The following is a 23,431-nucleotide window of genomic DNA, read 5'->3' as shown; positions in this document are numbered from 1 at the left end:
GTGTGTCCATCAGGGGCCTAAAATAACATGTTTCAAGGCCATGTCTTGTGTCCAAAATAAAGGGAGTCATTGCGGGAACGGAGGCTTGTGGGTGCTTTCCTTTTTCCTTTCTCTTAGGTCCCTTGGACACAGGGGAGAGGCCCGCCTTTTCCTTTGTTCATTTCAGGAACTCTCTGACCGCTGACTTGGCTGGGGTTTAAAAGGCCTGGGGAAGACTTCTTCAGATTTACTGGATGAGAAGCAGGGATACAATTTGTTTTTCCAAAGTTTTTTTAAAGCGATATATTTAGGACGCTTGAGAGGAAAGAATTGGCCAGTCCTTTATTTATCTTCCTAACAGGTGCAGCCCGGGCGGTCATAAAAGCAGGCTACTGAAAAAGAATGATTTTGCCAAGTATTAAGCCTCTCTGGTGTGCGTTTGCCCCGGAGTATTCTTTTTTACAGCAGAGAGCTCAGATCTTCCCCACCCATCTCCTGTTTGGCGTGGCAAAATTTTTTCAGGGGGAAAGAGCATGGCATTCATTCATACAGCTTCTTTATTCCTCATCCAAATCTACAATTTGGCCTACACGCACCATTTCAAATTTGGAGGAAAATCGTTGCCCTTGATCAAATAGCTCCTCCCTCTTCTCCCATTCTTTCCCTTACTTCCTACAAATTAACTCTCCCTCAATTTGTTTTTAAAGATTTTATTTATTTAACAGAGAGAGAGAGAGAGAGGGAGCCTGATGCGGGATTCCATCCTAGGACCCCCAGGATCATGACCTGAGCCACCCAGGTGCCCCTTCTCCCTCAATTTGAATGAAAGGTGGTCTTCTAAATGTGAGATGACATTTCCCCCCAGAATTTATTTTGGTGTTTGAAATAGGCCTTCCAGCCTCATGCAGGTAGAACTTGAAGGTCAAGGAGTAAATCTGAGAGGGAGGTTAGCCATCACCAGGGCACATTTTCTGATGATGACTAAGCCTTGGGCGATGCTGAGGAATAAGCAAGAGGTCATAAATCCTGCTCTGCATTCAGATAGGTTTGGGGCAGAAGTTTAAAATGTGATGAAATCTCTAGGGACCAAGAAGGAAGGATAAAGCGAAGGAAAATCTCCTATGAACTGAAAGAAAGTTTTTCTCTATCACCATGTTCCTGTCTAGGAACATGGCCAAGATGGTTTTGACAGATAGACCTTGTATGTTGATGTTACAAAAGAGTCCACAGCAACAATGCCATACCTTTGATCCCTGGAGTTATCGGAATGGTCCCTTAAAGTTATGGTCATAAATGAACCTATGTTTTGTCATATGTTTGAATTTTCAGGAAGAGGTTTTACATGGAAGACAAGAAGCCTACAGTGTCTCTCCCAAGGTTTTATGAATCGCACCCAAGCACCAAAGAGAACTTACGCCTTTTCCCTACAAGTTAAGCACATGAAATATAACAGGGCTTGATATATCACATAACAAATAGTGAAAATCTTTTTAAGGCCTCAACCTGGTATTTTAGAAGTTAATTTTTCTAAGCCCTATAGACTGTGACAGTTAACAACTGTCTAAGTATATTAAAGAACCAGATTTTAATGATCACGTACTGTGGAGACAGAATTCTGAGGAAATCATTTTTGTGGATTGAAAAGCCATTTACAGTATTTTAAACTATTAGGGATTCTACCGCAGAAGAATTTTCTAATTTCTTTTTTTTTTTTTTAAAGATTTTATTTTTATTTATTTGACAGAGAGAGATCACAAGTAGGCAGAGAGGCAGGCAGAGAGAGAGAGAGGAGGAAGCAGGCTCCCCGCTGAGCAGAGAGCCCGATGCGGGACTCGATCCCAGGACCCTGAGATTATGACCTGAGCCGAAGGCAGCGGCTTAACCCACTGAGCCACCCAGGCGCCCGAATTTTCTAATTTCTAATTAGAAATTTTCTAGTTTCACGTTGATAGAAATCACTTTTTGACAGAAAAAGAGAAATTTCTAGTGAAAGGTAATAATTTCTTTACATAGTAGAACCCAGAGGCAATTAACCATGAGGGCTTTTAGAACAGAATCCCAGAGACTAGCGTATAGTAAGTCCTCAGTTAATGGCTGATACATAAATATATGTATCAGTAAGGCATTCTGGGAGATTCCCACAAATCTGAAACTTCCACCCACATCCTGTTACTATTTGATTAGAATAATCTAATTTTGCTAGGCCTCAGGTTCTGCATGATTCCCCAGTGCAAGATAGATCTTTTATTTCCAAATGGTCAGTACAAATACTCTAAAATTTCTCTGATGAGTAACTCTACAATTGATGAAGGTGGAGAGGAGAGCAATGGGAAGTGGTTGCTCCTTAAAAGCAGGGCTTTCTTTCTCCAAAAGGGGTTACTGAGCCATCCAGAATATTTTCAAGAGCCTAAATCAGGACTGTTGACTAATTACTTCCACTAGACTTCCTCCTTGAGGGACAAAGTTACACCTGTCCTTCCTCCACCTCCTTAGAAGATTTTAGTTCTCCCAAGACCCAACATGAAGCTCCCAGAATTCAGCCACAGTAGATTGGGAGGTGATGAAGAGAGATATCTTTTACAGGTGCTGAAAGCTCAGCCTCTTTTGAGGAATTGCCAGGTCCTCCTGGATCCTAGGCCCATGTACCCTATTAAGATTCATAGCAAGTGGGCATGGTTCTCCCAGCTGGAGAAGTGATGTAAGTAGATCTATAGGGACTGAAGGAACCTGTCCCTTGGGGGTGTTTCTGTCGATAGTTCAAAATGACTCTGAAGAACTGGTTTGGGGACATGGTTTATTCTTGAGGCGATCGTCCAGAGGGATGCTTTTATGGAACAAAACCACCCCCAGTGAAAATGAAATCAGTTAGGAGAAGGTGCAAGAACCAGAAGAGTTCCTGAATTGCCATACTCCTTACTCCTTAATAGAAACACTATTAAAAGGCAGTGATTTCATTAGGAAAACTGTGTAAGGTGCAGTTCCTTTAAGAATCAGTTCTGCTGACCAGGAAACAAACAAATAAATCCCTGTGCTTCCTCAAACAATTTTAAATATATCAGTAAAACTCTTTTTATCCCCACCATCCAAATTTAAACTAACGAAGAATCTATGAGTATATAATTACTGTTCTGGGTCGGGGGACTCCGACACAGCATATGAACAGTGCTTTTATGGCAAAAGATGATAGTGGCGACTATGGTATCTGTATTGATTTATTCAAAAGGAAAAAAGAAATATTTTGGGGGCGCTATGCTGAAGTTAAAAATAGATCTTCCCCTTTGTAGCTCTAAAATTTCATTGTTTCTAAAAGCAGAGTGGGTCAGATTCAGTTGTCAGACCAAGAGTAAAACTTCATCACCCCTAGCAATCAGAATAATTTAATTAGCTTTATAGGCTCTACAGTCTGTCATCTTACTTATTAGTTTTTCAGCTTGTCATTTTCAATGGAGTGTTAAAATAACACATGCAAATTCATCCACTAAATGCAGGATAATTAAAACAATATTCTGTCCTTAGTCAGGAAACTTAGAATGCAATTCACCCAAATCAACCTTGAAGAGGCTAGTCAAGTGACAGATCAAATAAAAAGGACACTTAATACACATGTAAATCATTTGCATTACAAATAAGACACTTTAGCAGGGGTTGGACTCACTGCCTGATAGTCGGGATTAAGTTCCCATATTAATGCATGCATTTGGTGTGGTTATTTTGGGTGGAAGACTTCATCCATCAATGCCCTCCACCACTAAGTAAAGCCAACCTGTAAACTGATCACCCACAGCCTGTCAACACTGGTTGCTTAATTATATAAAGAAAATATATTTCAAAGACTTTTGGTAATTTGGGTAGTATTTCAACTTCAGGTTCAATGTCTAGCATCTTTTCCAAGGTTCTTCAAAACAGTGGTTAAAAGCAGTTTTAAGAATTAAAATTTTTATGCTTCCTTTTCATTTTTTAAAATTTTATTTGCAGAAGTAAAAAATAAAGATTCGGTAAGCACTAATGAAGACTAAAACGAATGAAATAATATTTTAAAAAGATATTTCCATTAAAAATTAAACTCAATGTACTTGTGCAGCTAATGTGGGTTTTTTCATTAGTTATTTTAGTAATTTCTAATTCCAATTTATTTTTTGCTAATTAGTAGTTTTCAAATACTTATCTTTTCATAGAAAGGAAAAACTACTTATTGGAGGAAGCATTTCTTCTAATAAAGAATATTATCATATTTTCAGTGTAATTATTTTAAAAAGGCTACATATTATGAATAGGTCTACAACAAAACTCATTAAAGAACACAACCTAGCAGTAAAATTCTTTTATCAAGTTGTCTGATGTCTTTTTTGCATGCAAGAATTTAGCAATATAATAAGTAATGAAGGTTTCAAAACACCGATAAAAACAAAAAAATACCTGCATCTGTATATCTGTATATTTTAAATGTCTTTCCATGAAAAACTATAGCAACTCTGGAGATACTGTCATAAATTCTTTTTTGAAATCTCGATCAAATTTATTAACTAAGAAAGTGCTACAAGTCCCTCCCACCACCCACGAGTTTCAAACACATGGTGAAAACTTAGTTACTGAATCTAAGAGAATATGCTTGAAAATGCAGTCTATTCATCATGAACAATTAACTTCTTTACATGACACTTTGATGATCCCTTTCAACTTAATGATAACATAAAAATTTGATCATTTTATCCCTACACCTTCATAAACCATCTGTATCAGGTATTTTTCAATCTGTTATACTTTTCCTATAATTTGCCTCTGGTCTGTTTATTGGAAAGGATCTTTTCCTTAAATCACAGTGATTCTATTCTCTTGTAGTCTGTTGAAGAAATAAACGTACTTTATTAAAAAGTGCAGCAAAGAGATTTATGGTTGAGTCTTACCCTCTTTCTTAGTGGGTTCTGGCATGACCACAAGAAAGTGTTATTCTCCAAAGAGTTTGTTCCCCTCCGACACCGGCTGACAGAAACCCCACAGGCAGTCAGAAAGGGTGCAGGTCAGCGTGACAAGCAGCTGGGGAAAAGTCCAGGGCTTTTATACGCTGTCTGCACAGCAATCATGTTGGCACCTCCCTTTCTTCAACACAAGGATGCTGGAACTTGACAGCTAGGAGGACCTTTCTCACATCTGTTGTCTGCACTCTGCTCTCTCGCCTACTGGAAGGAATCTCCTGTCCATCTCATGTGGCTATGAGAACACCTCTAACTTTCTAAATTCAGCTGCAGCTTCGTGTTCCTTCTTACTTTTCTCTTTCTGTCTGACAGAGGCATGTGTCAACTCAGGAGCGCAAAACGTTTGTCAGATGATAAAAAATTAAGTTAAAATCATAGTATGCTCGCTCAACATACACCTTAATTTTCACTAAGATTATAAGGGGAAAAAAATCTCTGTGTTTGGAGAACAATTTTATGCTGCCATTAGCTTTTCATATTCATCTGTTTTCAATCATTGGTTTTTTGTTTTTTGTTTTTTGTTTAAGATTTTTATTTATTTATTTGACAGAGAGAGATTACAAGTAGGCAGAGAGGCAGGCAGAGAGAGAGAGAGGGGAGGAAGCAGGCTCCCTGCTGAGCAGAGAGCCCGATGCGGGACTCGATCCCAGGACCCTGAGATCATGACCTGAGCCGAAGGCAGCGGCTTAATCCACTTAGCCACCCGGGCGCCCTCAATCATTGGTTTTAATGTTCTTTTATTTTTTTTTCAAGATTTTATTTTTTTTATTTATTTGACAGAGAGAAGGAGATCACAAGTAGGCAGAGAGGCAGGCAGAAGGAGAGGGGGAAGCAGGCTCCCTGCTGAGCAGAGAGCCCCATGCGGGCCTTGCTCGATCCCAGGGCCCTGAGATCACGACCTGAGCCGAAGGCAGAGGATTAACCCACTTAGCTACTCAGGTGCCCCTAATGTTCTTTTTAAAAAGATTTTTAATTTTTTTATTTGAGAGAGGGGGAGCAGAATGACAGAGAGAGAGAAGGAGAGAGCATGAGTGGGGAGGAGGAACAGAAGGAGAGGGAGATGCAGACTCCACGCTGAGCAGGGAGCCTGATGCAGGGCTAGATCCCAGGACCCTGGGATCATGACGTGAGCTGAAGGCAGACGCTTAACCAACTGAGCCACCCAGGCGCCCTGGTTTTAATTTTCTTTCCCATTTTTATTAACACAGTAACATTAATTTGTCAAGCCAAATTTCTTTTTTTTTTTTTAAGATTTTATTTATTTATTAGAGAGCGAGCGAGCTCACAACCAGGGAGAGAGGCTGAGGGAGAAGCAGAATCACTGGTGAACAAAGAGTCTGACTTGGGGTTCGATCCCAGATCCTGAGATCATGACCTGAGCTGAAGTCAGATACTTAGACACTTAATCAACCGAGCCACCCAGGTTCCCCATCAAGCCAAATTTCTATACTGATGATCCTGTCTCATTTTCTTACCGAAGAATACCAAGTGTTTCTGTTGAGGAATACGTAGCGTTTACTTTTTTCAAGAAATGTCCTTTTAAAAAAATGAAACAAGATGGGTTCAGGGAGGAGACAAACCATGAGAGACTCTTAATCTCACAAAATAAACTGAGGGGTGCCGGGGAGTAAGGGGTAGGGAGAGGGTGGCTGGGTTATGGACACTGGGGAGGGTATGTGCTATGGGGAGTGCTGTAAAATATGTAAGCCTGGTGATTCACAGACCTGCACCCTGGGGCAAATAATACATTATGAGTTAATAAAAATAATTAAAAAAAAAAAGAAATGTCCTTTAAAAAAATTACAGGGCGTGTAAAAGAATGAAGTAACGACAGAAGTTACAACATGCGTGAAGCTTCAGAGTGATATGCCAAGTGAGAGAAGCCAGGTGCAAAAGACCACAGTGTACAATTCCACCGATATGAAATGTCCGTGTTAGGCAAATCCATAGAGTTAGAAAGTCAGTTCGTGGTTGTCAGGGGCCAAAGGGAGCTTTGCTCCCTTGAGTCACTGCTAATAGATATGGAATTTCTTTGAGGGATGATGAAAATGTGTTCTAGAATCCGGTAGTGGTGATGGTTGTACAACTGTGAGGATATATTAAAAGCCAAGGAATCGTACACTTAAAAATATTTGGGCTGTGAGGAAAGATAGACCAGTAGCCATTGTCTTGCTTCAGGATGGCAAGCAGACACACAAACGTAAACTCATATTGGCAGACTGTGTCAGATTTGGCCACTTTCTTCCAAAACTCTCATAGAACTGATGAAGAAATATGAACTATCATGTGATCAAATTAAAAAACACACCTTGCTTTCTTTGTCTCATACACGGCACCTCAAAGACCAGGACTAAAATTAGTTTACGTGACAAGATAACCGCTCAGGTATCTTTATTGGCATGTGTTTTTGAGATTATTTTCAAGCGACTTTGATTGATTTGTACTGAACCAGCCACACTGTCTCGTTTAATTTCCCTTGTGGCTAAGAGCACAGCTGGTCAGACTTAGCTCTACCAAACTCTGTGCCAAGCTAACTTTTCATATAAGGATGGAAACTCAACTTAGAACTCAATGGCATCATGCTTTAGCTATGTGGTGGGGAGGGGAAGGAAAGCCAGTTAAGAAGGTCAGTGAACATCTTCTACAAAGAAAGACTTTTTCAACCACATAATGAGACCGACCACATTGTTCTGCTTTTTAAGATATTCTTGTGCTCTTAGATGTGAAACAGCTAAACGTCAGCCAGAAAACAGAAGTTTCTGTAATATAAAGTTAGAAGTGCCTTGAAAGAAACTGTAACTTTTTTTTCTGAGTCTACCATGAAAATATCTATCACAGATGAAACCAATTAAAGAGGCTAGAATCTGAAGTCAGACCCCCTTGGGTTCTATTTTTCAACCTACCATTAACCAGTTGAGTTAATCTAAGAAAGGGGTGGCCTTTCTAGGCCTCAGCTTTCTTCTGTGTAAAATGAGGGGTTGAAAAAAAATGACCTCTGAGGCCCCTTCTAGGTTTAACATTGTGATTCTTTATGAGTGGCCCCTAAAAAGAATCTTTTTCCCCCCAACATTCCCAGCATGCTGGACACCGCATATGAAATGGACATAAGGACAAGGTGTCATGTTGCAGAAGAATGTCTACAGTGATGGAGAGATTTCACACATGCCACAAAAGAGGTGCCATGCCATCACTGGCTTCTGCAGAAACTCCATTGGGTCTTTAATGCACTGATCATTTTACTGAAGTGAACAAATGCCAAGATATATTGCAACCCATGGAGAAAATAATTATGACCTGCAAAAATTTTAGTGATACAGGACTTGATTGTAAAAAGACAAGAACTTACTGGAGGAATTGGAGTATGGACAAATTCTAGGACAAATGGTTGTGAAGTGTACAAGATGGTTCAAGTAAGATTTAAATTGGAATAGTAAGTAGATATATGTAATTTTGCTAGGACTGTATTGTTTTAGGAACACATAATCCTTGGTTCAGATCTTATATATCCATCTAGTAGGTTATAGACTTCAATCCAACAACACTCTCAGGAAGTGGGGGAAAATGGTCAACAAGGCTCTTTTTTTTTTCTTTTATTAAAGAAAAAGAATTTTATTACATGCTTTTTTTGGCTTTTCCTTTTTTATTATTTAGGGTTATATTTGGGTGAGTATAGCTCTAAAACAACAGCAGTTAAACCAAGATATTTCTTGCTCACATAAAGCAAATCCAAAAGTAACTAGATTAGGGTCATTTGAGTGGTTCCACAGTGTCATCAGAAATCCAAGCTGCTTCTTCCTGCTCCACCATTCTCTAGGTAACTTCATGGCCGAGTTTGGCTGCTAGTGCTCTGGCCATTAAATCTACATTCCAGGCGGCAGCAAAAAAGAAAAAAGAACTCATTTTCTCCATTTTAAGAGAACTTTTTTGAAGTTCCACACAAAACATCTAATACATCCTGTTGACTAGACCTTAATTATATGGCTGTCTTTGGCTACAAAAGAATTTGGGAAGTGTGGATTTTTTGTTCTCAGTGGCAATGGACTTTTATTGCTAAAGAGAGTAAAGAGAATGTGTGTTGGACCTGCAAGTATCAATCTCTGCCACAGCTTCCTAAACAAAAGCAATAATGTTTCCTGCCCCAACCACAGAATACAGAGAAGTATAAATGTAAGCCTCGTCCTCTTCCTAACCTTGTTCTCACTCCATGATGTGAATTAAGGTCTAAATTTCCTTGTGTATAAAAGTACAAACTTATATATTCACATATGGGGAGTTATTAATCTATTTTTTAATTTACTTGCTTTTTCCACTTAACCTGTCACTTCATGCTAATATATGTGTGTGTGTGTGAATGCATACATATATACATATGTGTGTATATGTATGTGCATGCATGCACATATATACACATGTGTGTATGTACATATACTTAACTCAATCTTTTTTTTTTTTAAAGATTTTATTTATTTATTTGACAGACAGAGATCACAAGTAGGCAGAGAGGCAGGCAGAGGGGGAGGAGGAAGCAGGCCACCTGCTGAGCAGAGAGCTCGATGCGGGCCTTGATCCCAGGACCCTGAGATCATGACCTGAGCCGAAGGCAGAGGTTTAACCCACTGAGTCATCCAGACGCTCCTAACTCAAACTTTTCAATTGCTGAATAATCATTCATGGTATGGGTGTGCAGTAATGTGCCTTATTTTTTCAATTAACTTCACTTTTGGTAGACATTTAGATTGTTTTCAGTGTTTCACCACCACAGTTAATACTGTAGCAAACATTATAGACATTAACCTTGTATATTGATACTTTCTAATTAGTAGGATAGATTCTTAATAGTGAACTGGCTGGTTCAGATGCATAGTTTAAATCTTAATAGATTTTTACTAGAATATTTTCTGAAAAAAAATGTTGCCTATAGAACAGGTCAATCAGCGATATATAAGATTGCCTATTTTTCTGATATCCTGGATGTTATCATTAAAAAAACCAAAAACTTGGGGCACCTGGGTGGCTCAGTGGATTAAAGCCTCTGTTTTCAGCTCAGGTCATGATCCCAGGGTCCTGGGATCGAGCCCCGCATTGGACTCTCTGCTTGGTGGGGAGCCTGCTTCTTTTCCTCTTTCTCTGCCTGCCTCTCTGCCTACTTGTGATCTCTCTGTGTCAAATAAATAAATAAATAAGATCTTTAAAAAACAAACAAACAAACAAAAAAACCCAAAAACTTGTCAACTCAATGTGTAAGAAATTATTATTATCTCTCTAAATTTCCATTTTTCCAAAAGGTTAGGCAATATTTCATGTTTATTGGTGATCTGTTTCTTTTTCTGTGAATTGCTTTTTTCAAATACTTTAGTTTTTATTAACAATATTAACTCTGTAATATATGTTTCAAATCACCTCCCCCCTTTTTGTCTTTTGATTTTATGGTGTCTTTTGATAGAACAAATTTTTAAAATTTGTATTTATTCAAATCTGTCATCTTTTCCTTTATGGTTTCTGGATTTCCTGTCTTATTAAAAAAAAAAAGTCTCTCCACCCAGGATTATTCAAAGACTCTTATAAATTTTCCTCAAGTCCTTTTAAATATTAAAATATTTTTATTGTGTGAGTTAGGGGCTATAAACTTGTTTTTGTTCACATCCCCCAGCTTAACAGGGACTCATGCCTTATGCACCATGTCACTGTTACTTTACCACTGACCTGAAATGTTGCCTAGATTCTATGTCCAGTTCCCACATAAATTTGAATCTATCCATAGATGCAGTGTACATTTGTCACTGGTTGGTGTGCTTTCTCTTTAAATCCATGAAGCCATTTCTCCTTATTCACCCTCCGGCCCAGCCCCGGCAACCAACAATATGTTTTCTGTCTTTGTGGATTTACCTATCCTGTGATTATTGTATATAAATGGTCATACAGTATGTGACCTTTTATGGCTGGAACAGTCTCTCTGATATTGATGCCGACCTCGATCCCTTTCTCACAATAGATAATATCCAAGTATGAATAAATATATTAATTGGGAAAATATTTTATTTCCAATAAAATATTATTTTGGGCTTAATAATTGCTTATCGAGTAGTGTCCTTTATGTTGATTTAATCAATTGTGTATAAACAATACTTATAAAAATAATTTAATTCTAAATATACTGCTAACACTCTAAAGCTCTGTGGTCATAGAAAAAAAAAAGGTTTCTAAAAATTTCTAATTACATAACTTTTGAGGCAAAAATATATAAGATAAAAGATTTTTTAAAACTTAAAGCAGGGCGAGGCACCTGGGTGGCTCAGTGGGTTAAAGCTTCTGCCTTCCGCTAGGGTCATGATCTCAGGGTCCTAGGATAGAGCCCCTCCTTGGGCTCTCTGCTCAGCTCAGCTCTCTCTGTCAAATAAATAAATAAAATCTTAAAAAACAAAAACAAAAAAACCCAAAAAACTTAAGGCAGGGAGCCTGGATGGGGCCATCAGCTAAGCATGCGACTCCTGCTTTTGGCTCTCAGGGTCATGAGATCGACGGTCCCCCCATCAAGTCTCATATCAAGCTGCGTGCTCAGTGCTCAGCGCAGAGTCTACATGAGATTCTCTTTCTCTCTCCTTCTGCCCCTCCTGCTCATACTTTCTCTCTTTCCCTCCCTCGTAAAATAAATAATCTTAAAAACAAACAAACAAACAAACAAACAAAAAACCTAAGTCAAGAAATTATGTTAAATGGAGTAGAATCCTATAGAATGAAAATATTTACTCAGGGAGAAGGGGAATAATGTTAAATTTCCAGGGATTAAAGAACTTATTTATATGTTTAGAATATATTATGATAGCTAGTAGTATCATTTTGAAATTTTTATTCCATGGAGATATTTAAAACACTGAGGTTACAGTTTTATTTTTATTTTTGACGCCAACTTTTATGGAAGGTTGGAAATGGCATTCTTTGCACTATTTAAGCTTATAACAGAAAATTTTAAATAGCAATTGGAAAGAGGTGCCTGGATGGCTTAGTTAGTTAAGCATCTTTTTTTTTTTTTTTAAGAGAGAGTGTGTACATATGTGCAGAGGGAGAGGGAGAGAAAAAGAATCTTAAGCAGGTTCCACACCCAGTGTGGTGTCCAACAAAGGACTTGATCTCATAACCCTGAGATCATGACCTGAGCCAAAATCAAGAATCAGACACTTACTGGACTGAACCACCCAGGTGCCTCTAAGTGTTTGACTCTTGATCTCAGCTCAGGTCTTGATCTCAGGATCATGAGTTCAAGTCCAGTTTTGGATTCCTCACTGAGTATGGACCTACTGAAAAAAAAAAAAAAAAGCACTTAGAAAATGTGTAAAGATTGTCCAAAATTTTCTTTGAAGGTGCGGTAGTCTGCTCAGGGTTCCATAAGAAAATACCATAGATTGGGTACCTTAAACAGAAGACATTTATTTCTCACAAGTCTAGAGGCTGTAAGTCTAGATCAGAGTACCAGCATGGTCAGGTTCTGGCCTTCTTCCCCATCTTCAGACAGGTGCATTCTCATTGTGTCTTCATGTGGCAGGGAGACACAGAGATCAAGCTCTCTGGTGCCACTTTTTTTTTTTTAATTAAGATTTATTTATTTTAGGGACACCTAGGTGGCCCAGTTGGTTAAGCATCTGCCTTCGGCTCAGGTCATGATCTCAGGGTCCTGGGATTGAATCCCACATCAGGCTCCTTGCTCACCAATGAGCCTGCTTCTCCTTCAATCTGCTGCTCCCCCTGCTTGTGCTCTCTCTCTCTCTGACAAATAAAATCTTAAAAAAAAAAAAAAAGGTTAAAAAAAAGATTTATTTATTTTAGAGTGGGGAGGGGCAGAGAAGGAGAGAGAATCCTCAGACTCCCCGCTGAGTGCAGAGCAGAAATGGGGCTCCATCTCACAATCCTGAGGTCATGACCTGAACCAAAATCAAGGGTTGCACACTTAACAGACTGAGCCACCCAGGTGCCCCTCTGGTGTCTCTTCTTATAATGGCACTAATCCCATCATGACGATCTCATCCTCAAGACCTCATCTAAGCCTAGTTACCTCCCAAAGGCCCAATCTCCAAATACCATCAACTTAGGCTTAGGACTTAGCATATGAATTTTGGAGGCACACAGTTCAGTACGTAGCAAAAGGTATGTGAACAAAATAGCTTCAAGGCTTTGTTTAAATGGCCCATTTCAGAAGAGGACAGTGGTCAGGAGGAAGGGGTCTGTATATCTAAGTGGCAGGAAACAGACCCTACCTCTCCTCTGATTTTCCTCTCTCTCTTTGCCTTGGGGTTTTGGGGGTGGTGGGCTTTCCCCAAGATTCTGCTGCGGGCCCTCTGCTCCCTATGTACATTCTCTCCCTTGGTGAGCTAATCCCATCTCGCATTTTCAGCTATTACTGTGTGAATGACTCCCAGAACCCATCTCAGACCTCATTCCCGAGTTCCACTTCTGAGCCTACCATGTGTATTGGATATTAAAAATTTAATCCATTAGAGATGTTATAATTGTTATATTTCCTTCCATTTTCTTTCCATACATATTGTATATTTGTTAGTTTATTTGTTATATTTGGGTTTTCTGATTTTTAAAAAAATTTTTTAAAGATTTTATTTATTTATTTGACACAGAGAGAGAGATCACAAGCAGGCAGAGGCAGGCAGAGAGAAAGAGAGGGAAGCAGACTCTCTGCTGAGCAGAGAGCCAGATGTGGGGCTTGATCCCGGGACCCTCAGATCATGACCTGAACCAAAGGCAGAGGCTTAACTCACTGAGCCACCCAGGTGCCCTATTTGTTATATTTGTTATATTTCCTTCCATTTTCTTCCCATACATATTTTATGGAGAATTTTGAGTTTTAAGTAAATTGTGAAAAGCACAGGTCCAGGATCCAAATTAGGTGAGTCAAAACACAACAGAAAGCAGGTGATCTAGTAATTTAAAATGTGAAACCTGACCCCACAGAATTCTTACTGATATCCTCATGTCCATCAGTTTTCCCAATCATAACCTGCCTCGTTGTATGCAAAACAAGAAGGAAGAAGAGGCAAAGATGGTGAAGACTTGGCGAATTTGCACAATTTTAGCAGAGTTTTGCAAAGCGATGACTAAAGTGAAATTCATTTCTCTTTCTTTCCGTGTGTGTGTGTGTGTGTGTGTGTGTGTGTGTATGAAGTTTGTTCTATATGCCCTTACAACTACCAGGACAGTGATGTTTCTATCACGGCATTGTAAATTGATATTATGAATAACCAGTCTTTAAATTAAGCCCACGAATGAACAGATGGTGATAAATGGAAGCTGTTTCCCCTCCCCACAATATTCAAGGGGAATCTATTCCATTTTTAAAAACTTTCTTGAGCAAAATGCTCCTGGATTCCTCATTCTTGAAACGAGAAAGAAAGAAACCTGCCTTCTTGACATTCCTTAGTGTGACTTTGAATTTCATCTCACACCAAGTACAAGTTCATGCTGGAAGCCTTGCAGGCTATCAATAGAACTCTGCTCACCCGCCTTATTTTAAAGCAGAAGCATGTTAAGCTCTCTAAGCCTCTTCTCATAAGACATACCCTTCATCTCCCAAATTAGTCCTGGTGCCTCTGCTGGATCCCTTCCAAGACTCAGATGTTCTTTTAAGCTTCATGTCCTACCACACACCATGCAGTAGACTACAAGCAGTGAGAGCTCTTCTGCCTCAAAAATCTCCATTGATTTATGGACCCTAACAATTTCCAGCCTCCGTATCTCCTTCTCTGTGCTTACAGTGCTTACTGAAAACACACAAAATTTTTCCTAAGTTTGATGACTGTAGATGATGTGTAAAATACGTTTTTTTCAGTAAGAAACTAAAAACAAAGCAAAACAAAAAACAAAGTAGAGTGTAATGGAACCCGAGTTCCCTGACGTTGACCCATCACTTCCCATCTGCAGATCTTCATTCCTACTGTTTCCGGCAGCTGAAGCAGCATTCCTACCCATCACAGTGGCTCCAAAGCTGACCCATTTTGGAAGGATAAATTCGAAGATGACTTCTTCCAGAGTCATCTCTAATGTTCTAACTCCAAATTATATTTGACTTCTCTGAATACTTCATGTACAATCCTTGCAGGGTAATTATAGTCTTGTTAACCTTATATTGTCCTTATTTATGTGTCTTATTGCTTAAGCCAGAGATCTCAGACTGGTAGCCTCTAAGCTAAATCCAGTTTGCAGGTGAATTTTGCTTGGCCCACATACTTCATACAAAAAATATAAATATCACATAAAATATGAATGTATGGCTTCCCTTGGAAATATCTGGCCCAGAGAGAAACAATATGGTGGAACTTACAGGGCCACCCTAGTTGTTTTTTGGGCCACTTCAATCATTTGTGTTACATGCCTGGTCCAGGTGGGCATTTGAACTTGCAATATTTTTTCTAGACTATAGTATTATTGAGGCAGGATTTTCTCTTAATCAAGCCTTACAGCAGACACTTGGTAATTTGAAGCTGAAAAAAATAAATGCATCTGGTCCAAGAGGCAAGTATTTTTTTTTTTTTAATATTTTATTTATTTGACGGAGAGAAATCACAACTAGGCAGAGAGGCAGGCAGAGAGAGAGGAGGAAGCAGGCTCCCTCCTGAGCGGAGCGCCTCATGCGGGGCTCTGTCTTTGGCTCAAAGAGATTCCCTTTGAGCCAAAGACAGAGGCTTTAACCCATGGAGCCACCCAGGCACCCTGAGGCAAGTATTTTTTTAAAGTAACTTTGAAGTATGCCATTGAGATCGGACCAATTCCTCCCATTCCCCTATCACTTTGTAACATTGTTCCAAATCTGTCAGTAAGTATCTACTCATCTTCTACTATTTGCTGAAAACTTAGAGATACAAAACAAACAAGAGCAGCACCCTGCCTCATCACAAAAGGGACTATTTGAGGTAACAAGAAATATACACATGGAATAATCTGTGACTGAAATATCACTGCCATTTCAAGGCCACACAAAGAAGTATTAAACAGATAAGATGCTGGAGCCAGATAGAATTGGGTCTAGATTTGGCCGTGTACTTAGAATCTTCTAATAATGAACAAAGTATTTGCCCTTGAGCCTCAGATTCCTCCATCTTTTGCTGGCCCCCTTTCAAGATCTAGATGGACACAATAATAACATCGGCCCTGCAGAGAAGTGGGAGGCTTAAATGAGCTAATACATGTGAAGTGTGTGGCTCCGTGTCTGGACCTGCTAAGTGTTTTACAGGTGGGAGGGGCTATTCCTGGCAGTGAAATGATTCAGAATCACCTGTGGTAGATACAAGAACATCTCATCCCTTGAGAAAATTTGCCAAGCCCTCTTTCTCATCTAGTCCCTACTATCAGTTAGGTGGCTATATTCTACTAAAAATGGTCACTTCATATTCAGACTTGACTCCTATGAGGGTTTGCTGATGCTGTGTGTGTGTGATGGAAAAGACGGCTTTGTCGCTGGGAGTCCTTTGACACTGTGGACATGTAATGGCCAGTCCTGGCGCTGCAGCTGCAGCTGCTATTTGCAGCCCTGGGGCCTCCGAGATGGGATTCTGGGGCTCAGATTTATTTTCTGCCCTGTCCTTTGTTTGCAAAGACTCTGGTCCCTCTCAGCTGCCCTGACTGCTGCTGTTGCCCCACAGTGCCCTCAGTTTGCCTCCCTGGGTGAAGGTGTGTTTCCTCCCTCAGCTGTCTCCCAGAAAATTCAGGGCAATCACGGTCACTATTTATTAGTAAACACTTACAGTGTCCTGGACATCTTGCTAAGCATTTTACATGTATTATCTCATTTAATTCTTTAAAAACTCTGTGAGATGGGTAACACTGTTATCATCATTTTAAGATGAAGAAACTGAGGTACAAGATTAAAAATTTTCCAAAGCTCATAAGAAGTGAAGCAAGTATTTGAAAGCAGTTGTTTCTCAGAATCTATGGTTTTGTTGTTGTTGTTTGTTTGTTTTTTGTTTTGTAAGACCGAGAGAGTGAGGGCATGTAGGGCATGAGAGACTCCCCAATGAGCAGGGAACTAATGCGGGACTTGATCCCAGGACCCTGAGGTCATGACCTGAGCTGAAATCAAGAGTCGGACACTTAACTGACTGAGCCACCCAGGGGACCCCAGAAATCCATAGTCTTAGCAATTAAACTATACCTCCTCAAATTTAGGTGAACATCATTCCTTTGAAAACACATTTTTTCCAACCTTCAGTTGTTTAATGTTCCTTTAGCATGACAATGAGGGTGACAAAGAGATTCCCTCTGTAGGCTTACTTCATAGAGCTCTGTAATGTCACCTGCAACAGGACATTAAGGACATTGAATACCATTTGGGCTAAGTGAGGAAAAAGGAGTGATCCATTAGCAAATCCTGCTATGGACTTTCAGAATGTCTATCTATGGATAATGAAGTGGAAAGATCCATAAGAACGGATCTTTGTTTCTTCATTTTGAGGGAACGTATCAATAGAATGATTTCATGAGTTAGGACCACAAATCAAAGTCATAGCACGATCTTAATATTCTTTTTTTTTTTTTTTTTAAGATTTTATTTATTTGACAGAGAGAGATCACAAGTAGGCAAAGGGGTAAGCAGAGAGGCAGGGTGGGGGGAGGAGGAAGCAGGCTTCCTGCCTAGCAGAGAGCCCGATGTGGGACTCAATCCCAGGACCCTGAGATCATGACCTGAGCTGAAGGCAGTGGCTTAACCCACTGAGCCACCCAGGCAGCCCCCGATCTTAATATTCTTGAAGGGTATGATGTCTTTAATTTCCTAAAGTTAAATAGAGAAACGCTTTCCTATTTTAGGACTTTGTCAAATTCTAAATCTTTTTTTTTTTTTTTTTTTTTTAAGAGAGAGAGCACCTGAATGAACCTGGGTTGAGGCAGGGAAAAAAGGGGCAGAGAGACAGAGAGAGAGAGAATCCCAAGCAGGCTCCACTCCCAGCTCAGAGCCTGGTGTGGGATTCATCTCACATTCCTGAGATCAGGACCTGAGTGGAAATCAGGAGTTGGATGCTTAACTAATTAAGCCACCTAGGAGCCCCAACTTCTGAGTCTTTAAAGTTAAGAAGAAAAACATTTATGTATCTTCAAATTATATCAAGTCCAAAAGTCTTCAGCATAAGTGAGAGACCTACACACATATCTTAAGAGCTGAAGAAACACAAAATACAGCCGTCTGATTAGCGTGGTTCAGAGTTGTTAGGGAGCTGCAGACTCTTGACAATGGAGAACTGGGTACTGCAAGACAGAGGACAGCCTCCCAAAGCCCAAACTATAATGACTACAAGAAGGACCTCCAGGTTGACAGTGGAGTGCAGAATACCTCTGGAGTTCTAGGTCTCCTGTCTGGACAAAATCTCTAGAATAGTTTTTTCATGGTAAAAAGGGCAAGCTTAGTTAGCTAACATAGTAATCATCTTCATTAACTGACAATGTGTTTCTTTAAACTCTAGAAATATTTAAAACTAAGAGTAGAAAAGTTTTAGAGAAGCAAAATCATGGTATGAATATTTTTGTATTGCTCTTTGGCATTTGTGCTATACTATTTAGGAGACAGCCTCATAATTCCAGTGTAAAATGTGTAATTGTTTTAAGTTGAAACCTCATGGAGATTTTGGGTTATATCAGCATATCTCAGAAAATTTTATTTTATACACACACACAAGTTATTTAAATATTTAATGTGTTATTTAATTAATAAAAGTAAAATCTTTTAAAAGAAAACCAAATACATAAATTTATAAAACAGCTTATTAGAGTAATGTCCTGTTTTAGAAAGATGATTTAGCTCACTAGATTTTCAAATAGAACAATCTAATGTTATCTCTTTGAAAATGATGGCTAAATTTTACCACAGGTAAAAATATATTTGTAAGTTCAATTTAAAAGCTTAAAAAAATCCCCTAGATTTATAATGTGCAATGACAATAAATTGTTTATCCCAAATTAGTTTCTGAATAATCTTTTCTGCATACAAAAGCCTCTGGCATACCTTAAATCTTCCATGGGCAAGAAGCATCTCTTATCTATCATTTGATTCAATTATGGTTTCCTGAGACATCCAAGACTCCTATGACTAATCCCTAGTCCCCTTAAGGGACTTCAATCCAATTCAATTCTATGTCTATTTATTGAGCATCTCCTTTGGGCCTAACACAGTGTTAGCCTGGGTTTTCAACAATGAAAAGACCCAGTGCCTGCCCTCAAAGAGCCTATAGTTTGCTGGGGAGAGACACTAATAATAATTCACCTCATGGCAGTTCACCGCATTGTCAGACTCATGGTGGAGGGATGGGTCGACACTTCTTCAATACCATCTAGTGGACTAGAGCTCACTGTTTCTGATGCCACTGTTGATTTAGTGTGATTGTTGGTGACACCATGAAACTATTCAAGAAGCCAGATACAATTTCTTTCATTGGTTGAAGAAGGATCTATCCCCACCTGCATGAAGGACTTCTTATAGTCAAAGTTGCATTAGCCACAGAGCATGGCTATTGCTTCTTCCATATTCCTTGCCAGGGTTAATAGCTCTACCACCAGTCCAGTCATCTACGCTAGAGTATTTGATTTCACATTGTCGCTACTATCCTTCAAGCTCTACTAAGTCTAGTTCCACCATAACACCATGGTCATTTACCCATTTATTATTTTTTTAAGATTTTATTTATTTATTTGACAGACAGAGATTATAAGTAGGCAGAGAGGCAGGCAGAGAGGGGGAGAAGCAGGCTCCTTGCTGAGCAGAGAGCCTGATGTGGGGCTCCATCCCAGGACCCTGAGATCATGACCTGAACTGAAGGCAGAGGCTTAACCCACTGAACCACCCAGGCACCCCCATTTACCCTTTTATAGACAAAGGGAGATCTTCACATTGCACATCTAGACCAAGTTTCCTGTTACATCCATGTGTCTCTATTTGTGTATGATTTGTCCCTTGGGACATATTCCCAAGTAGAAGATCTACAGAGTTATATCCCAAACTTATATTACATAAATGATCTAAACTTCCAGTAACATTTTTTAAATACAATAACATGTATGTGATCCTGGGCCACCTACACAGGACCTTAGTTAGCAAGCTCCCTTGAAGTCTGCTCTATAATCCCAATTAAGGAATTAAACATTTTCTCCAAAGAAAGTTACTAAAGAGGGAGAAGGTACAGATATGGTATCTAAAACCTCTTAGATCTTCCCTTCTAGGGATTAAGAACTTTCCTACATAGGCCCTTCAGCTCCTCAGGACCATGTGGATGGGCTCTGAACTTCCCAGGTTAACACCACAAAAGAAATACTTAAAAACTGAAACTAAAACAACCAAGTTGGAAAAATACTTGGCAATATTTATAAAAAGCTGAATCTGACCTTGCAATTCCACTCCTAGTCACATACCCAATAGAAGTGCATTTTTTATGCACCTGACAAGATAAATAACGTTTGTCATAATATAAAGAAAATTGGAAATAATCCAGTTGTTCACCACCACTATAATGGATAAGTCATGACATATTAGCTAGCAATGAGAATAAATGATATGGATGAATGTCACAAACCTAACGCTAACCAAAAGCTGTACAGAAGCAAAAGACACAGAGAGAACATACTATACATTTCCATCTATGAAGAACAAAACAGGCAAAGCTAACCTACACTGTTAGAAGTTATAATGTTCTGTTTCTCAATCTAGATGCTGGTTACACCAATGCATTGTGTCTGTAAAGTTAATTGAGCTATATTATTATGATCTATGCACATTTCCATAAGCATATTAAATTTCAATAACATTTTCTAAATGGAGGGACACCTGGGTGGCTCAGTTGGTTAAGCAGCTGCCTTCAGCTCAGGTCATGATCCCAGTGTCCTGGGATCAAGTCCCACATCCGGCTCCTTGCTCAGCAGGGAGCCTGCTTCTCCCTCAGCCTCTGCCTGCCATTCTGTCTGCCTGTGCTCGCTCTCTCACCTTCTCTCTCTGATAAATAAATAAAATCTTAAAAAAAATATTTCTAAATGGAAATAATAAAATAAGTGTTTTAGCTATGAAAAAGACCAACTTTGGGAATACAGGATTTGCTCCAAAATAATACAGGAAGCAAGGGACTTGGTAGACTATAAATCAAAAAAGATTGGCTATGAGTTGATAGTTGTTGAAAGTGGGTGATGGATCATTATACATATAGAATGAAAGTTCATGATCTTATTCTTCTGTTTAAATTTTTTTATAATAATACAAAAAACAGAGAAAAAAGCTGACTACCTATCTCAGGCTAATTGTGACTGGAAAGACTCTGCCTGGAGGAAATGAAATCACCTTTCCCCATTTTCTCCTAGTGTGAAACACTTGGAAAGTAATAATTTGGTAAAAGCTTCTTTATTCAACATGATAAGATGGTAGGTTAAGGCAGCACCACTTGTTATTCAGAAGAGACCACAAGGAGAAGGAAGATGGTGGACAAGTAGGAGACCTAAACATTACTGGGTCCCAGGAATTCAGCTGTATAGTTATCAAACCATTCTGAACACCTACAAACTCAATAGGAGATTGAAGAGAAGAAGAGCAGCAATTCTAGGAACAGATAAGTTCCACTTTCTGGAAGGTAGGATGTGCGGAGAAGTGAATCTGAGGTGATACATGGGAAGATAGACCACGGTGGGGAGGGGCCGGCTCCTGGCAAGCGGTAGGGCAGCAGAGCACAAAATCGGAACTTTTAGAAGTTTGCTCCCCTGAGGGACGTCGTTCCAGAGGCCAAGCGAAGGGGTGGATGCCTCGCTGGGTCAGTGTGGTCTCAGGACCCATGGGGTACAAGAAGACCAGCGGTGTCTGAGTGTGTCAGAGCTCTCAGGTATTAGAGGGGGAAGCTGGCTGCAGAGATGGAGATGGAGATGAGGAGTGGGCTTTCAGCTTGGGATTACTTTAAACTGTGATCCAAGGCACAGGTGGGCCACTGCTCTTTAAGCAGGGACTCCACAGGTGGCAGGTCTGGGGAGATCTCCTCTTTCCTCATCTGGGAGGAGTGATGCGGGAGCACACTGCAAAGATCTGCTGGGTTTGGAGACTCCAATGGGGTCATGAGGCAGAGATAGGAATGCTCAATCACAGGCTGGGTGAGCTTGGAAGGTGGCTGGAGACCAGGGAGATGGGAGGGATTGACTGCTTTTCTCTGAGGGTGCACTAAGGAGTGGGGACCCAAGCTCTTGGCTCCTACAGGGCTGGAGATTGGGAGGTCACCATTTTCATTCCCATTCTCCAAAGCTGTACGGAAAGCATTAATGGAACAAAAGCTACCCAGAGCAAACCGGAGCAGATTACTTAGCCTGGACACAGGCAAGGGTGGTGCAATTCCACCTCAGGCAAGGACATTTGAGAATCACTGCAATAAGCCCCCTCTCCTCAAAAATCAACAGAAACACTCTGCCAAAACCAAGTTCACTGATCAATGAGAAGTGCAAAATTTCAGAGCTATGGGAATACAGCACATAGAATTTATGGCTTTTTCCCCATGATTCTTTAGTCTTTCAAAGTTAAATTTTTTTTAATTTTATTTTTTCTTATTCTATTTTTAAAATTTTTTCTTCTTTCTTATTTTAATGTTTTAAACTATTTTATCTTATCAATACCTTTTAAAAAAATCTTTTAAAATTTTCATTGTTATAGTCATATTCTATCCCTTCATTGTATTTAACCTTAATTTAAAAATTTAACCTTAATTTTAAAAATTTAAAAATATAGCTTTATCTTTCTTTAAAATTTCGGGATACAGTTTCTTCTAACAGGTCAAAATATACTCTAAATCTAACACATGGCTTTGGTCTAGTCTCCAGCCTATTCACATTCTTTCCTCTTTTTTTTTTTTTCTTTTTCCAACCAATTTCTTATCTTATCAATCCCTTTTTTAAGAATCTTTCTAAATTTCCATCTTTACAGTCATAGTCCATCCCTTCATCATGTTTAGTCTTATTTTTGTTTATCTATAAGTTTTTCTTTCTTTAAAATTTTGGGAGTCAGTTTCTTCTAAGAGATGAAAATACACCCAAAATCAAGGGTGTGGCTCTGTTCTATTCACCAGTCTAATATATATATATATATACATATGTTTTTGTTTTTTCTTTCTCCTTTCTTCTCTGCCTGGTTTCAGGTCTCTTCCAATTTGGTTAGTGTATATTTTTCTGGGGTCACTGCTACCATTTAATATTTGTTCTCTCATTCATCTATTTTTTATCTGGATAAAATGAGAAGGCAGAAAAACTCTCCTCAAAAAAAAAAAAATAAATAAAAAGAACAAGAGGCAGTACCGATGGCTAGGGACCTAATCAATAGGGACATTAGTAATATGTCAGAACTAGAGTTCATAATGACAATTATCAAGGTGCTAGCTGGGCTCGAAAAAAGTACAGGAAATACTAGAGGATCCCTTTCTCGAGAAATAAAAGAACTAAAATCTAACCAAGTTAAAATTTAAAAAAAGCTATTAATGAGGTGC

The 23,431-nt window shown here is 39.3% G+C and overlaps 1 protein-coding gene across 5 annotated transcripts in view; it reads right to left on the bottom strand.

Annotated features, from left to right (window-relative positions):
* Positions 1 to 5,071, bottom strand: part of MYBPC1 (myosin binding protein C1) — an 88,405-nt gene extending 83,334 nt beyond the window's left edge. For 2 of the 5 annotated variants that reach the window (XM_059186659.1, XM_059186660.1), the window contains exon 1: positions 4,884 to 5,071. In XM_059186659.1, the coding sequence (XP_059042642.1) occupies positions 4,884 to 4,908 (25 nt within the window). In that variant the 5' untranslated portion in view covers positions 4,909 to 5,071. The remainder of the gene's footprint in view (positions 1 to 4,883) is intronic. The other 3 variants (XM_059186658.1, XM_059186662.1, XM_059186661.1) reach the window with 2 other exon arrangements.
* Between the last annotated feature and the right edge of the window lie 18,360 nt (positions 5,072 to 23,431).

This window comes from Mustela lutreola, chromosome 8 (genome assembly GCF_030435805.1).
Source record: "Mustela lutreola isolate mMusLut2 chromosome 8, mMusLut2.pri, whole genome shotgun sequence".
NCBI classification, from domain to species: Eukaryota; Metazoa; Chordata; class Mammalia; order Carnivora; family Mustelidae; genus Mustela; species Mustela lutreola.
Note: the sequence above shows the minus strand (reverse complement) of the source record. Positions and strands in the feature narration are given on the sequence as shown.